Source organism: Ascaphus truei, chromosome 1, assembly GCF_040206685.1.
Source record: "Ascaphus truei isolate aAscTru1 chromosome 1, aAscTru1.hap1, whole genome shotgun sequence".
Taxonomy (NCBI): domain Eukaryota; kingdom Metazoa; phylum Chordata; class Amphibia; order Anura; family Ascaphidae; genus Ascaphus; species Ascaphus truei.
Genome location: NC_134483.1, coordinates 95015929 through 95033009, shown reverse-complemented (window position 1 = coordinate 95033009; position 17081 = coordinate 95015929). Strand labels below are relative to the sequence as shown.

Sequence of the window (17081 nt, the reverse complement as noted above, 5' to 3'; positions counted from 1 at the left end):
TATAGGAGTCGCGACCTCCTCACTGCTTGAAGCGCTCCCTGCTACGCCACCCACTTCTCCTGCCTGCTGTTCCACCTTCTGAACCCCCACATCCCCATCTGCTGACACTACCTCCGTCCAAGCTGGAGCAGAAAGAGCAGCAGTAGAGGTGCTGAGCATAGCAGACTCAGATAGTGCAGCTCAAACTGGATCCAGAGACACAGATTCAAAACCTGTCATGGGGGGGGGGGTGAATGTGGAGTGTAATATTGAGAAAGGGGGCGAGTGCCGTGTGAGAAGGGGGGATAAATGTGGCATATGTTGAATAAAGGGTGGAGTGTGTAAGAAGGGTGTGCTTGTGATCGAACAGGGGATGAGGTCTGATGAGCAAGCGCACCAACACTTTCAAAATCCTTCAGTGATGCGTCTGCTCAAAAAGATTAAGAACCGCTGGGTTAATTCACAAAACAATTGACTTTGCAAAACCCCAGCCCAATTTCTGCACCAAAAATAATATCACTGCTGCAAGATACAGCATCTTATATTACTATTATCGCAAAGTTAACTTGTTATAATATTGGTAAAATATTCTCTTTAAAATATAAAGCAAAAAAGATTATCTTTTTACTTCTAAGTCGAAATTTCACAGTAACAATTGAAAGATATTTATATGTTTATGACTCGCTTGAATTTTCTCCCATTTTGCCAACTTGTTAACAAATCCACATTAAGTCCTGACACCTACATATAGCAAAGAAAGTAAAAAACTAGATTTTCATGACCATATAAATACATTTATTTGGCATCTCAGAAACCTTGAATATGACAGAAAATACATACAAGAGACAGTTAAGAGAATAATGAATATTGTATTAAAACAACTTGCTCACTGTAGTTGGCACGTTCCTTCACATTTACAGTGTACACATTGTACAAAGATTTAAAGGCTCATTAACATTTTACAACTTAACATTAGTGTCTGAGCAGATTTTTTTTAAGGTCTCTCAGTCATACCCATTTCCAAATAGAATCCCACTCACTAAAATTACTTTATATTAAAATGACATTATTTGGTCTAGCACCTCCAAGTCACATTGTTTTTGGGTCCATTGAACTTCAAATATATTTTAGGGAGGAAAGGCATTTTTTGCAGAAAAGGGGCAAATATAAAAAGAAAAAGTGGACGCATTATCCGACGCTCACAGCTGAGGATTAACATGGACCTGCAAGCTGATGGTCCGTTATCCAACAGCGGTCCGCAGGACAAGCGAGGACCGCCTATATACTTCTGCTTGTGCACAGGAGGTTAATAAATAACAATAGCATGTTCTTGTATAGAGCTACTAGTTTTTACGTAGCGCTTTACATTTTGCAGACACAGTCCCTGCCCCGTGGCGCTTACAATCTATGTTTTTGGTGCCTGAGGCACAGGGAGATAAAGTGACTTGCCCAAGGTCACAAGGAGCCGACACCGGGAATTGAACCAGGTTCCCCTGCTTCAAACTCGGTGCCAGTCAGTGTCTTTACTCACTGAGCCGCTCCTTCTCCCTTCAGTCAAAATGATTGAGCCGCCTGTGCTACTGAGAGGATGTCCTCAAAACCTGTACTGCTCATATTCCTTGAGGGCTGGATTTCGGTTAAAACAGCGTTAAACCATTGGTGAACAACAGGCAGGCCCCTGACTGCTGCAGCAGCTTGACGTCTATCTACACAGTGCAGAAGATATGTAGCTGGAGCCGATTGTAACTTCTCCCCACTCCATCAGCTGCAAAGTGACAGTGTGCTGATACATACTTCTCATCTCCTGTGCTAATTACTAGTTCCCAATAAGAGAAGAGGAGTGAGACAGTATTAATCAGCGTGACAAGAAAGAATGCGCTAATTAAAAATAAAGTAAAATAGTATTCACCAATGTGGTAATAGAATGTAAAGCCTAATATTCTATATTTACAATAATATAGGCGGCTGCCTGTGATATACCTCTGACCCCCTGGTCAGAGAAATAGAACGTGAGAAAGAAACGTATATCTATGGCGCCTAACATGTGCTATGATAAACAAAAAATGAATAAAAGAAAGGATATATACAACCGGGACTGAAGGGTGATTCAAATCCAGGATCGTGCTCCAGCAGGTGATTATTCGTGCTTGAAACAAAAACAAACAAAGTGCATAGCGTAATACTGCGTGATTAACAAAACTAACACATACATAAACAAATAAAACAAATGAAAACAGATAGCTGAGCTAAACAACAGGTGAACAGATAAACAAACATTTAATAAAAGGACCTATATAAAAAGAACATGTGAAAAAATATGAAATATATAATGAGACAAGTCCCACTATGACCTCTGCTGATATAGTAGAAATGCCCACTCGCCAGACGAATGGTAGTGGCAGGCAGTGGATAATTTTGAGAGTATCCCCTCTCGTCTGTGGCTGGGCAGCTTGGGCGAAGTGCTTCTTTGCCAGTGGCCTCCTAGTCCTTGGCTGGAGTTTGCCAAACGGAGAACTCGCTCGGTACGCAGGCAGAGTGATGATGCGCAATCAGCTGGAGCTGGTGAACGGCCGTGCAGATTCGCAATCAGCTGGAGCTGGTGAACGGCCGTGCAGATTCACAATCAGCTGGAGCTGGTGAACGGCCGTGCAGATTCGCAATCAGCTGGAGCTGGTGAACGGCCGTGGCAGATTTTCTTTCTCACAGTATTAATCAACGTGCAATAAGCACAGGTGGGAGAAGCTCCAATATGTGGCTCCACGCTCCCTTCCGCCTGTATGTACACACACGCAATGTGCTGCTCTTTTGGGAGCTAAAAGGCCTCACACGCAGCTAGGTGCGACAGCATAGGGCCCCCACGTTCTCCTCTGGGACCCCCCCTGCAAAGTCAGAGCAGGGACGGAGGGCGCCCACCCAGACGGCAATCACGGAACCTGAGTCAGACTTCTGATGTGGCACAACTTCCATGTCACGACCATCCAGGATGGTATTTCTCCAGCACCCCCCACCGCAACTGCCCCGCAGGTAGGGCTCAGGAGAGCGCAAGAGGCCCAACTCTCACAGTTTGCATCAGGCCTTAATTTTCCAGCTGGTCCTGCCTTTAAGTATATATCCTGTTAACCACCACTGCGTTAGGCTGCGAATATACTGCCGGCATCACGTGCGCTTATAGTAAGACCGACGCGACGGCTTGGTCGTGATCGCTGGAAGTCATCTCAATTTGATTTTTCCAGTGACCGTAGCCTCACATCGCATCGCCGTCACTATACGCGTAGCCTTAGGCTGCGGTCCCAGTCAGCACTGTAGCACGCGCGCCCGGCGGGGGGGGGGGGGGGGGGCGGCGCGTGCACACCGCAATCTTGGGAGAGGTTGCGATAGGAGGGGGCGTGGCCATGACCTCACATGGCTGGTTCGCCCTCATTGGCTGAACTGCCGGTGGGGGCGTGGCCATGCCTCAGTCACAAGTTCCAAATACAATTTTTTGGTATTTGTGAAAACTTGCAGTACAGCGCGGCTGCCAAACGCGCGCCGAGGCAGGTACTGGGCCGGTCTGATTGAGGGAGGTGCTTGTGCGCACACCGACGCGTGCGCTGTTGAACGCACTGGGACCGCAGCCTTAGACACGACCTCACAATTGGCCCTCAATAATCACCCGATCCATACCAAATGGGTGGTTATGGCAATTTGTTGGGAACTAACCCACTAACTTATTATCAAGAATTAAAACACAATTTAAAAAAACCTTTATTTCCTGAGAGGGCAGTGATGCCTTTACATCCCCGAGACAATATCTCAAAAAAAAAAAAAACACACAATAAAGGCACCTGCACATGAATTATTCATTCCTTTATGGTTGGGCTTGTCCAATTTTTAGCAACCTCTTCTATACTAGTAAATACAGACCACCACGAGTATTTAACCTTTACCCAAATGCACGTGGATCGTAAAAAGTACTTTAAGTCTTTATTTGTAACAATAGAGCATGGGGGGAAATCGCTAAAAAAAAATGTTTTTATAATTGTTGTGAAAAGTTGTGTGTACCATCCCTAGTGTTTGAACCTGTACTAGTCCAGATCACAGTATCAGTAACATTGCAGTAGCAATTAACAATGTAATATTTTGTGTTACTTGTATTGTTATTGTAGTACAAAACTGAATAGCAGCACTATATAAAACAATACAATAATAGCTCAACTCCACACATGAATTAAACCTCCCTACTCCTCCCACCAAGAGCACTGCAGCCATGTGCGGCGCGACAACCTCTCCCCCCCCCCCCCCCCCCCCCCCCCCCCGCACCCTGACCTGAGGGGAGGTGGCTGCAGTCGCCGCCGGGAGTCTTGCCCTTCGGGTCTCGCGAGGGGTGAAGAATTTACTGATGACTTCCTGTGAGGGGCCCGGGGCCGCCCGCCTGCTCTTCCGCGGCATTTTTACTGAGAGGCGCAGAGTGAGAGCCAGCAGCCAGTGTCAGACTACCACAGGCACGCCCACTCACAGGCCAGCACCACGCCCACTCACAGGCCAGCACCACGCCCACTCACAGGCCAGCACCACGCCCACTCACAGGCCAGCACCACGCCCACTCACAGGCCAGCACCACGCCCACTCACAGGCCAGCACCAGGCCCACACCACGCCCACACAGGCCAGCACCACGCCCACACAGGCCAGCACCACGCCCACACAGGCCAGCACCACGCCCACACAGGCCAGCACCAGGCCCACACCACGCCCACACAGGCCAGCACCACGCCCACACACAGGACAGCACCACGCCCACACACAGACACGCCCACTCAGGCCAGCGCGGATTGGTTGTCGGCTGTAGATGGGGGCGGAACCTAGGGAACCCCACACTGGCGCGTGATCCCTTTTCTCTTTATTGCGGACATGTAATGCGGTGGGAGATATGATATGATGGGAGGGCTTCACCTGTGCGATCCACATTGACAGGCAGCAGAGACACGGAGAAACTCGAAAAGCGCTGCAATAAAAACATGGCGTGTGTATGTCGCGGGTGCGCGTGCTGGGTTATCACGGATAGTCGCTAGACCCCCCCCCCCCTCTCTCCAGCTTCTACACCGCCTGACTCCTCCCACCCTCCACCACCAAAGCGCCCGGTCCTCCCCTCTCCAGTCACCGGTGTGGGAACCAGCGCCTCCTCCCGCCCCTGAGAGCTTCGCGCGCGGCATCCCCCGCTCCCCACTGATCAGTACCGGCACCGGTACCTCCTCGGGCTGCGGTCCGGCACCGGTATCTCCTCGGGCTGCGGTCCGGCACCGGTATCTCCTCGGGCTGCGGTCCGGCACCGGTATCTCCTCGGGCTGCGGTCCGGCACCGGTATCTCCTCGGGCTGCGGTCCGGTATCTCCTCGGGCTGCGGTCCGGAGCCGCTCACCACCCGGTCCGGCCGCGCGTGTTTCCTGGCGGTGGCGCACGGATCACTTGTCTCCCTTGGAGCCTGAGCAGCCGCAGGATGAGGAGTCCCATACTGAACGCTATAGTGGCGGTGTGCCCGCCCGGGCAGGGCATCGGGAGGAGCGGCTCCCTGCCCTGGCCACCCCTTAGGTAAACGCTCATCCACGCAACCTGTCCTATCCGAGCTGGGTACTGTAACATGTGATGTTACATGTGCTGTTACGGTCTGCCATGTGTTGGGGCTGTGTGTGTGGGCCAGTGGTCAAAGGTCACAGTGCAGTATAATGGGATCACGTGCTCTGTATATCTTATTGGAACGTGTATATATATAGACGTTAAACATTTATGTTTTTGCAAAATAAGTTATACAGTGTTTGTCGTGTAATATTATGTTGGAGTCCTTGGCATTGTTAGGGCTCGTCCAGGCTGAGAGCGAGCGCACGTGCTCGGCGCGATCAAACGCATTGCGACAATGTGGTTGACCAGTGTGCCTGTGAGCGCACAGCTCTCAGCTGCTTGGCGAGACAAATCGATTTGATTTTGCCGCTCTCTGGCGTGTCCCGTGAGCAGTTCGCCCAATGAGGGCGAACCAGCTCCGTGACGTCATAGCCGTGCCACCTGACACGCCTTCCATGCGCGCAACTAGTTGGCCAGGTATCCCTCAGGGCGCTTGACATCACAGCGCTTGAGCACCAGCGCACTCGGTTACACCCTGGCCGCCACCTTACACATCAAGCATCTCTTGATCAGGGTGAATGCGAGCGCGCTGGTGCTCGAGCTACGTGACGTCAGGCGCTCATGTAGGTCGGGCGATTTGTAGCCTTCCAGTTGTGCGCATAGGGGGCGTGCCCATGAGATCACGTGAGCGGTTCGCCCTCATTGGCTGAACCGAGAACGTGACGTGGGCAAGCGCGAAAAAAATCAAATTTGCTTGTCTCGGCAAGCAGAAAGCTCACGTGCCCATGCATGCACCCGCACTATGGACAATCACATTGTGATTCATGGTTCCGATCATATTGCACATGAGCTTGCTCTGCTTCACCCTGGCTGAGGCCTTAGGCTGCGCTTATAGTGCCGGCGATGCGACCGTCACGTCAAAACAAATGCATTGTCGTCGGCGCTTATAGTGCACTTGGCGGCGACGGAGCAACAGTGCTACCAAAAATCTGATAGTCACTGTTATTTTATTTTTCCCGACGACGGTCTCCCCTTGCGACCAATCAGGTACTTCTCCGTGCCTCTGCCCTCCCCCTTTTCTGACGTTACTGGCCTTGTAGCCAGCGACGTCGCCTAAACTTAAAATATAACTTCCACAATGGCGACGGGTGACGTCATCGGTTGCATCGCTGGCACTATAAGCGCGGCCTTAGGCTGAGTTCAGGATGGATACTACGGCCGCGAGCTTCCGTGCACGCCTCCGCCGCGCGCTCCTTCAGCCCAGCGATCTGTGCCTTAGCTGCAGGAGTTGGGTCGCGGCTTTTGGGGGCGTGGTTAACGTGTCAAAGAGCTGGTTCACTGAAACGGCTCACCTGACACAATTGCAGCTCGAAATCGCCTCTTTACCCTTGGTGTGCCCGCTGGCCCTGTGGCTTCTTGGTCACTGAACGGTTTAACCAAACAATTCAGTAGCTCCAATATACTTGCCCCTTGCCTACACACTCACCAGAACATTTTCCTGCTATCTGTAAGCTCTCTCTGCATACCACTATTGTAACCGATTGAAAGCAGCCACTTTCGTTATGTTTACTTTTAGGCTGTGCTTATAGTGACAGCGACGTCGCGTCAAAACAAATGCATTGCCGCTGTTGTGTGCGCTTATAGTAAGCACGACGCAACGGATTGGTCGTGGTCGCTGGAAGTCGTCTCAATTTGATTTTTCCAGCAAACCGTAGCCTGACGTCGCCGGCACTATGTTTTATGTGCTGATTTCCTTTATGGCTCATTATTTTGCTTCGTCTGTTACTGCTGAGACGTACATGGATGTTGCTCTACAAATAAAGATATACTGTACATACACCTGATGAGGAAAAGTATGTTATTTAGGCAGTGGTGGTTGGAATAAAATCATTTGGGCAAGTTTCAGGAAAGTCGTCGACAATTCGGATACATATTGTATATGTAGAATTTTTTAAATTAAAATATTGAGTATTTTATTCTGACCGCTGATCTCTAATCTTACGCAGATCAATATTGTACCATTTTCTAATCTTGGACAACGTTTTTTTGTTTTGTTTGTTTCAGGAACGAGTTTAAACATTTCCAGAGATTGACCATGACCTCAACAGTAGAAGGTACTGTAATTGTTACTTATTTTTCCTTTCTATTTACGCACATAAACTCAGCAACAGCTTCCAAATGCGAATGCCACACCTGGAATCAACTCCAGACCTTTTACCTGCTTAATTGATGATGAAATAATGAAGGAATAGCCCACACCTGTCCATGAAACAGCTTTTGAGTCAATTGTCCAATTACTTTTGGTCCCTTGAAAAAGAGGGGGTTACATATTTAAGAGATGTAATTCCTAAACCCTTCTTCCAATTTGGATGTGAATACCCTCAAATTAAAGCTGATAGACAGCATTTTAAGCCCATATTCATTATTTAACTGTAACTTGAATTTATTTTGGTACACAGCCGAAATAAAAAAACGTGTGTGTGTGTGTGTGTGTGTGTGTGTATACATCACCAGACAGCACGAGCGCTGCTTCCTTGTCTCTTTGCCTTCTCCATTTTCCACAAGATACAAGTTAATAAAACTTTAAGGGAGGTGGGATCTATTCTAAGGAAGCCATATATGCTAATAAGTTGCATACATTCGTTTTCCTAATCGCCTATAATGGCAGTGGTCACCATTAGGTAACCACACCACCCAAATGATTGCAGGGCAGAAAACCTCTCCTGCAGTTAAGATTGTCGTACGATAGGCTCTACCTCTCGCCTGCAGGTAATCTTTTTCTGTCCTTCTAGTCGAGCTTACCTGCCAGCATTGTGCATTTAATCTCAGGAATTGGTTCTCAGACCTCGCTCCTCCGGAAGTGTTTGTTGCACCCACGGTGCTACCAATTCAGAGGCCCCTCAATGTTTTGACACGGGTCTTGCTGCACTAGAGCATCAGAGGACAGCTTGTGTGGTATATAATTGGCCGGCTGCCATAACTCTGAATATCCTGGCTTTCATCGTTTGGGTGAGAAAGCAATTAGAATATACCATACAAACAACCATAGGGTTGTTAAAAGAGGATAATTATCTATCCATATTGTGGTGTAGTGCTTGGAGCAGGGGACTGGTATATGACCCGATCGAAGCAGTACTGCACACAAGCAAAAGTTTATTGTGGCTCTATTCACTGATGGGCTGTCATTGGTCAGAGAAGTGTCATGTGACCCTCCTCTGCGCGTACGTAAGCGCTGCACGCCAAGCATGTGGACTCAGCCTGATGAAGCAGGGAGAGGAGAGTGCTAGAGATGCCGGGTAAGTCCTCGTGGAACCCCTGATCGCGGCAGCCATTTTTTTCTCGCGATCCCGGTTATAGCGCGGTCTCGTGTAGACCCCGAGCCCCGCGTTACAACGGGGTTCAGCTGTATCTCTATATATAAAATAATGTCTGAAAGGGATTAATTGTGTCCGATTTCCGTTTGCATTGGTGTTACTGGCGTGCTTCCCTTTTCCCACAGAATGCGTCCCGCTAACCGCCGTCGGTTAACGGACCGTCGGATTGCGGGTCCCATGTTAATCGGTGGCGGTGACTGTCGGCTAATGTGCCCAGCGGGACTGCATTATGCGGAGTCGGATAAGGCAGCGGTCGGTAAGCGAGGACTCGCTGTACTGTGATCCAGCAGCTACTCTTCCCTGTTTTACAGCTAGAGACCTTTTAAGATACTAATCAAAACATTCAAATGTGTTACTCTGCATCATTCTTTATTTCGAGAGTTACTGGCCCAGCAATACACACAGTAAAGTGTTGTAGTTTTGCAGTTGCAATTTGGACTGCCCCCTAAAAAATAACAATACAACTAACCTGGGATTCGCCCGCACACAACTTCCAGGGGTTTTATTCTGCCAGGAATGTGTGAATTGAACAACCCGTATAAGCACCACAAGATGCCACTGTAACAGCACTAAAGTCACAGTAATCCGAGTTGTAGTAAAAATGCATTTCTGAATTAGGAACCATTGTAATAATTGCTATATTCTTCACACAGGTAAACAAAATGCTGTGATAATGGGTAGGAAAACATGGATATCTATTCCTGAGAAGAATCGTCCTTTAAAAGAAAGAATTAACATTGTGCTAAGCAGAGAGCTCATGTAAGTAATGGTGTTTTTATTGTTTATATTTATTTTTATCTTCTTGTGCCTGCAACTTTTTGCTCATGTTGAATAAAATCATCAGTGATCGTCTCTGAATTTAACGCACCTCTTAGCATTGTACTCAACATTGCGTAAAACCTATTTTCTTGTAAATCGTTTTTTTGGGGGGTTTTTTCCTCCGCTGCCTTTTAAAGATTTTTTTTTTTGTGTATATCTGCTTACAATATTCACTACTTTTCATACATCTTACTAAAATCCTTCAAATACAAAGAAACAACATATGGGGCGCAGACATAGGGAAAAATATTCCAGGATATCCCTGCTTCAGCACAGGTGGCTCAGTCGCTGATATCCTGAAAACCTGACCTGGTGGTGGCCCTTGAAGACTGGAGTTGGCACTCCCGGTCTAGAGAATACTTTCCAATGTCAGTCCTGTTTTGCAGCTTTGTACGTTTGTAACTTTTATTTAGTACATCCCCAGTGCCAGGTTTGTAACTCCTAATAAACATTCCGTGAGAGTTTAGTTTTAGGTGAAAGTGTACATACCCTCATAAAACAATTTTGTGGAAAAATAATTATATATATATATATATTTATTATTATTATTATGTTGCCCGTGAGATCCTAGTAATCTGTTACAGGGAAGTTATTTTGTATTCTTTGCTATGTTGTGTGCAGCCTCATTGAAAACTATTTTTGGCAAAAACTGTAAATCTTATTGTATGCCGTGGAACAAATGGTAAAGAATGGTTAAAAAAAAAAAAAAAAGGGGGATTTTACACAGGTGTTTTTGACTGTATTGTACCTCCACTAAATATACATGGCTAACAGCCACATCTGCCTAATACTTTCTGGCTGCAGTGGGTTTGGTCATGCCTGCATAGGGCAACCTGGGGTTCCAGAGCACTTTGTCTAAAGTCTATAAGGCTGAGTCCATAGAGACTTCAGCCGCGCGGAGGCTGAGGGAAAGCGAGTGCTTTCCCCGGCCTTACTTCGCGTGCCGTCGGGGGGGGCAGTGATATCACGGAGCTGGTTCGCTCTCATTGGGCAAACCGCTCACATGACCGACCCCACGCTCCCGTGAGCGCTTAAACTAAAAAAAATTGCCGGCTGCACTTCCACACGCCATGTTCTAAATTTTTATGTTACTCTTGGTTTAAAGAGACAATCCAAGCTGTTTTTATTTATTTAAAATAAAAAAATTATACAGGATTTGAAGCAGGGGATGTCCTGAGCTGAACCCCCGTTAATTTCAAACGAGCAGAAAGTTGGAGCATCACTGCAAGAGAGTCTTTTTTCTACTGTTTGCAGTGTTGCTCCAACTTTCCTTTGCCTGCCTGTTTGGATATCGTGGAGAAACGGAAGCACACACCTGTGGAGGAACACCATACGGAAGACCATACAAATGAGAGTTATATTACTCCTATACACCGTATTATATGTCCACATCGATGCATATATGTCTGGACACTAGCAAGTGGGAGTTTTTACGGCTCAAGAAGTGAAATTCCATCCAGCTATTCGATTTTATAGTGGATAGTGGTGTAGTCATTATTTGGCAATTGGTCTATACATTCATGTGTGATACTTCGAGGATCTGAACAGTGGAAATCTATCGATCCAAGTGTGTGCTTATATAAGCCATTGATCCTTGTTTCAGCACCATACAGCTTTTTCTTTTTTCACATTAATTTCAGCTTTGGGGACCCCCTGATTCTGGAGGTACTTACCCTGCAGAGTCAGTGCCAGACACTTTTCAAAGCTCCTGGGCCTTGCAGGCCAATAGGAAACCATGTGAGCAAAATAGTGAAGCGCGAGCCCTATATTAAATTCAAATTCCATAAATACAAATTAATATCACCAATGGAGATGCTGCTGGTGTAGGGATTGAAAAACCCCTCAGGATATGGTACAGGAGCACTCAAAGCCCAAACCCCGCTGGTTGTATAAGGTGATCACTCGGAATCAGGAGACAAGAATTCTCATGCGGATATACAAGGATTGTGAGGAAGTTCGGTTCTATCCCAATGAAACGCGTAGGGTAGTTCTCTTGAGCCACTTGTGGACTACCATTCCTGCAGTGTGTTGATTTGTAGCGGTGGTTTTACATCATAGTTGAGCACTTGCTGCCTTATATCGGCGTATCCAGGGGGCCTAGTTTGAGACGAGACCTGAATCCCCATTGGTTGTCGAGACTGATGACGTCACCTGCCACCTGAATCCGGAAGTAGGCAGCATGAGCAAACGCTGCTTGATGTACACAGACTCCTCTCGCTCTGTTTTAACAGCTGAACACCACTGCAGGACCCAGAGTGGTCAAATTGCCTGATTTACATCTATATTATGTGAGTGGCCTGAGCTTGTTTGCTCCTTTTTGTTTGATTAAACTGTGTTGCACTATTTTCTCTTTTTTTCTCTCCTTGTATATCCGCATGAGAGTTCCTGTCTCCAGATTCCCTGAGTGATCACCTTATCCAACCAGCGGGGTTTGCACTTTGAGTGCTCCTGTACCAATAGGAAACCATGGTGTCATCTGGTGCGGCTTCCTATTGGCCCATGTGACTGGAGGCTTTAAACTTCGGAGGACGTATGTCTGGAAGCAAGGTGTCACCAGAGCTGAAATTAATGGTGTTCAGCTCTGGAGCCTCCCTGCTTCAAACGTCTATAAAAAAAAAAGTGGGGGATTTGTGGAACGGCTTGGATTGCTCCTTTTTTAATAGGTTCAAATTAGTGTTGTACCGGGTAGTGCTTTTTGAAAAAAAAAACGGCTAATGGGTACCCGGCCAAAATCAATAGTTCTACCCGGCCGGGTACCCGGTTACCCGTTTTTTCACTTACCTGCAGGGTGGCGGCGACATCTAGGAACTGCAGCAGCGGTCCTGTGGCGGTGGCAGCATTGGAAGTGTCTTCTGCCGGCGTGGGACAGCAGGAATCCATTCCACAGCACAGCAGCAGGTAAGGTGTGTGTGTGTGTGTGTGTGTGTGTGTGTGTGTGTGTGTGTGTGTGTGTGTGTGCCGCCGGGGAACCATGTGACCGGAGCAGGAGACGGAGTGTTCCTATTAGACAGACGGCTGTCCAATAAGAACGCTCTGTCTCCTGCTCCAGTCACGTGGTTCCCCGGTGGCGCGCACACACACACACACATTACCCGCTGCTGTGCTGTGGAACGGATTCCTGCTGTCCCACGCCGACGGAAGACACACTTCTAATGCTGCCACAGGTAAGTGATGTGATTATTTTCAGCTACCCTGACATTACTCAATGCCGAGTATTACCCGGTGCCGTGCCCACTTCTCATTTGCTGGGTCCGGGTATTGTCCGGGTAGCTGGAAATGTGCCGAGTAATTCCGGGTACTAATTCAAATGTATAAAGAGAATGCGTTTCAGATACTTATTAAATTAAGATTGTGGCTTGGATAAATGGGTGCGTGTTGGCCAATGTGATTAAATAATGGGCTGCACCTGTGGCCCTCTGATTACATTGGTCACCACTTGGACACACAAAGACCCTAATATTAACCTGCACGTTTTGGAGAAACCTGTTTGCAGTGTGTGGAAAGACCTGCCATTGTGTTTTAAATTGTCTACATATGTCTGAATGCGTATAGGCAGTATCTCTTTAACCAGCCTTTTTAGCTCTCTAATTACCCGGGTTGTCATAGGGAATCACAACAAGAACACTATATACTAGAAAAGATGTTATTTAGAAATTACTTTTATAGTGTTTAAAGATCCTGACGTAAATTGAGTGGGTTGGAGATTACCAAACAAACATCATTCAAATCTAATTTGTAAAGTGTATGATTCATATTCTTCCATTCATGATTGCATTTGCTTGTTACGTCCCATTAATGATTAGTTCATGTTTATGGTTTTCAGGGCAGCACTTAAAATTTGCTGGAGGTGATAAAACCTATGCTGCATGCAATGTCTAAAAAATACATTTAAATTGCAGGGGGGAGGGGACGCATGGCTGCTTAAAGCGTTGACTCCACTACACTCCTTTGAGAAAAGGCCTAACTAATTTTTTGTCTCAGTTTTGCTTGACTTTTATTTATTTTTTTCCACTCTCCAACCATGCTGCATAAGATCACAAAGCTCTGAAAATCTTAATTATTTAAAAAAAAAAAAAATTAAAAAAAGGAGAGGGGGGGGAGATATCTTGAGAGATGTTCTTTGTCTTATTCTGAAGATGTACAACAAGCATCTGTTAAATCTGATCTAAAGAAACTGTTTTGGATTGTCATGTCCACTTTCCATACCGAACTTCGAAATGCTACAGAAATCAAGCGACAAATGTAGGTGGCAGTTGGACAATCTTGAATACAGATTAGATTAAGTGATGGAGACCCAAACAAAGTCAGAGAATCTCATCTCTGAGTTCCAGGCTCAACTTGTCAAAATAAGAGATTCCCAAGAGGACCTGGATAAGCGTACATGCTGCAAGAGTTTGGGACTGCAGCGCACACCAACACTTCTTCTATCCAGATCGCTACTGGCCTCTACTTTGCCTTCAGGAAACTGATTTTAATCAAGAGACAATCTGACCTTATCTAATTGCACCTTTTATGCAGCGTATTTTTTCTTATACACCACAAAAAAAACATGGTGTTCTAATGTTAAACGATGTATCTTTTAAATTCCAGTATTCTAAAGTGGGAATGGTCAGGGTTTTTTGATTGGTCACCGTCCCTATAACAATAGTGAATGTGTATGCACCGAATGACCATCAACACATTCTCTCTCTCTTTTTTAAGTTATGAGATTCTGGCTTTAAGGTGTAGACCCAAACCTGAGAAATCTAGTATCCCATCCTTACATAGTTTGAGATGACGCCCAAATCTTTGAATAGGAGAGGTCTAGCATTACTGCTCCTGTGTTGTCCTGTCCTGCTTCATACAGTGCTCTTCCTTGACCTTTATCTTGATGTTATCTCGCGTATTGATATGACAGACAGCCCCACGGGGGGATTTATAACAGTGATTGATCTCCTGCAATTGTAGGAAAAGTGAAAGGCTGTATTTATTTTCTGGAAAAGTATTTGAAATCAGTTATTTAAATACCATTGTATTATTTATCATTCAGCCATGTCTTTGATCCGATTGTGCGTGGCGTCATTAAGATAAGAGCGCGGATACTCAATTGGAGTGTTTAAAGATTAAACCAATGAACACGGAGAAATACTGCTTGCTCTGTCCACTGGCTTTCAAAGGGGAAGGTGCTGGCACATTTTTTCCAGTTGGACCAAGGGCTTCAGTTTTTGCAACAGTGATGTGAATTACCCACGGAGTGTGATCAACTTAAAGACAACTTGGTTATGTGATTTTTAGCTTTCCTGGTAGGCACCCCAAATTATCTTTAATAATAATAGCATGTTCTTGTATAGCACTGCTAGTTTTACTTCGTGCTTTACAGAGACATTTTGCAGGCACAGGTCCCTGCCCGGTAGAGCTTATAATCTATGTTTTGGTGCCTGAGGCACAGGGAGATAAAGTGACTTGTTCAAGGTCACAAGGAGCCGACACCGGGAATTGAACCAGTTTCCTCTGCTTCAAACTCAGTGCCAGTCAGTGTCTTTACTCACTAAGCCGCTCCTCCCCTCTAATGTTTTTAATACTCGTTTACAAGGTGAAAATGTGTTTATTTCAGACAGTTCAACCAGATCAGTTCTTGGTTAATTGTTTTCACGCTGCTCATTGATCACTTTTTCACTATCTTAAAGCTTTCAAAATGAGGGTGATAGCTTAGATTTGGACTTTGGTAAGTAAAATTCTGCTAACTAGCGCTGTCATTTAGTTTCCGTTTCGAATGTTTTGAAGCTGAAAGAAATTAAGAAATAACCTCACTCTAATCAAGCCATTCTCCAATTTGTTCCTAAAAGTGACTACCCAGAAATGCATGACCTTGCACTTCGTTTTGTGTTCAAATTCAGATCCACCTACATTTGTGAGCAAACGTATTCGGCAATTAAGTTTGCTAAAAAGAAATACAGATCTGTATTGACAAGACACTCACGTGGGCAGTCTGCTTCTGTTATCAACCTTGAAAATCAATCCTAATATTGAGAATCTGTTAACTCAGGGGAGCGCAAACTTTTTGTGCTGCGCCCCCCTGTCTCTCTGCCCTCGGCTCTCGCGCCCCCCTGCCTTCCTTCAGGCACGTCAGATGACACTGCGTGAGCGTGTGACGTCAGGTCACATGGTGCCGCGGCGTCTATTGACGCCTCGTTGCCATGGCGACGCAACACAGACGGCTGAATCCCGGTAAGTAAACAGTTGCAGGGGCCTCACGCGATCCCCCGGCATTTAATTTAAATGCCTGGGGGAAGAGCGCGGGGCCTCTGCAACAGCCCGCGCCCCCCCAGCACAATCTCCCGCCCCCCCTGGGGGTCGCGCCCCCCACTTTGCGCACCGCTGTGTTAACTGATTCTTTGTTTTTTAATTAGGATTTGATGTTTTTTTCTTCTCTTTCAATAAAAAAAATGTTTAATGTTGTAATGTATTTATTACCCTTTATTACCCTTGATTACTTTTGGCATTGTTTAGTTGAGGTTTAGCTATTCGTTTAAACCGGATGTACGGGGAATGTAGGACAGTGACCCACCCAAAAAATTGCTCATGTATTGGCGCATCTGGAAAAAAAAGGTTTGCCACTCCTGGTGCAACTCAACACCATTTAAGGTGCGATACATTACTTTTTGCCCAGTTATCCTCAAAATCTGGTGGGCAAAATAAGTTTTGAGTGGCCATTTTTCCTTTTGCTAGCGTGTCCATTTGTATCTGTCTGTTTTTGTAATAAATCTAATCTCACACCCATTTTAAAAGCATATGTGACCATGCTGAACTAAAGTAGTTAAAATTGGGAACAGCGTTTTAATGGAAATGTACATATTTTTAGCAGTGAAATGCCAATGAAATCTGTTGGATTGCTAATGCTGAAGAGAAGTATGGACTCCAAATCAGTGAGACTCGCACAAAATATGTAGTATGCCTCTGGCTGGCTGACGGAGGCTTTCCTCATGGTGGTCACTGGGCAGGCAACGGCTGCCCATCTCGGGCACATTATAAGTGACAGCCTAATAATAACATTGCAAGAAGCCTAATCTAAGAGCTTTGTAGAATTATAAGGCAAAACTATGATGCAGCCACTGCTGCTGCAGTGAGAACATCACGAAGGAACGGGCAGACAGTGAAATGTCGTCTGTCACTGTAACAAATTGCTACTTACCTTATCTCTAATTCTGTTGGGACCAGGTAGAAATGCATGTCAGAATGACAAAGAGCAGAGCATACAGTAAAATGTGTGCTACTGCAGACAGGTGGATCTTCTCAGCGCATCTAAGCTCTCACAGTGCTGCAGCCATTATGTTGGT

The 17081-nt window shown here is 46.1% G+C and overlaps 2 protein-coding genes across 5 annotated transcripts in view; one reads left to right on the top strand and one right to left on the bottom strand.

Moving 5' to 3' along the window:
- MSH3 (mutS homolog 3) overlaps positions 1-4527 on the bottom strand; it is a 239535-nt gene extending 235008 nt beyond the window's left edge. For 2 of the 4 annotated variants that reach the window (XM_075592301.1, XM_075592316.1), the window contains exon 1: positions 4285-4525. In XM_075592301.1, coding sequence (XP_075448416.1) covers positions 4285-4407 — 123 coding nt within the window. In that variant the 5' untranslated portion in view covers positions 4408-4525. Of the gene's footprint in view, positions 1-4284 lie in introns of all 4 variants that reach the window. The other 2 variants (XM_075592324.1, XM_075592307.1) reach the window with 2 other exon arrangements.
- A 205-nt stretch (positions 4528-4732) lies between these two features.
- Positions 4733-17081, top strand: part of DHFR (dihydrofolate reductase) — a 64838-nt gene continuing 52489 nt past the window's right edge. The window contains exons 1-3 of the mRNA XM_075580975.1: positions 4733-5545; positions 7637-7686; positions 9600-9705. Of these exons, the coding sequence (XP_075437090.1) occupies positions 5454-5545; positions 7637-7686; positions 9600-9705 (248 nt within the window). The 5' untranslated portion in view covers positions 4733-5453. The remainder of the gene's footprint in view (positions 5546-7636; positions 7687-9599; positions 9706-17081) is intronic.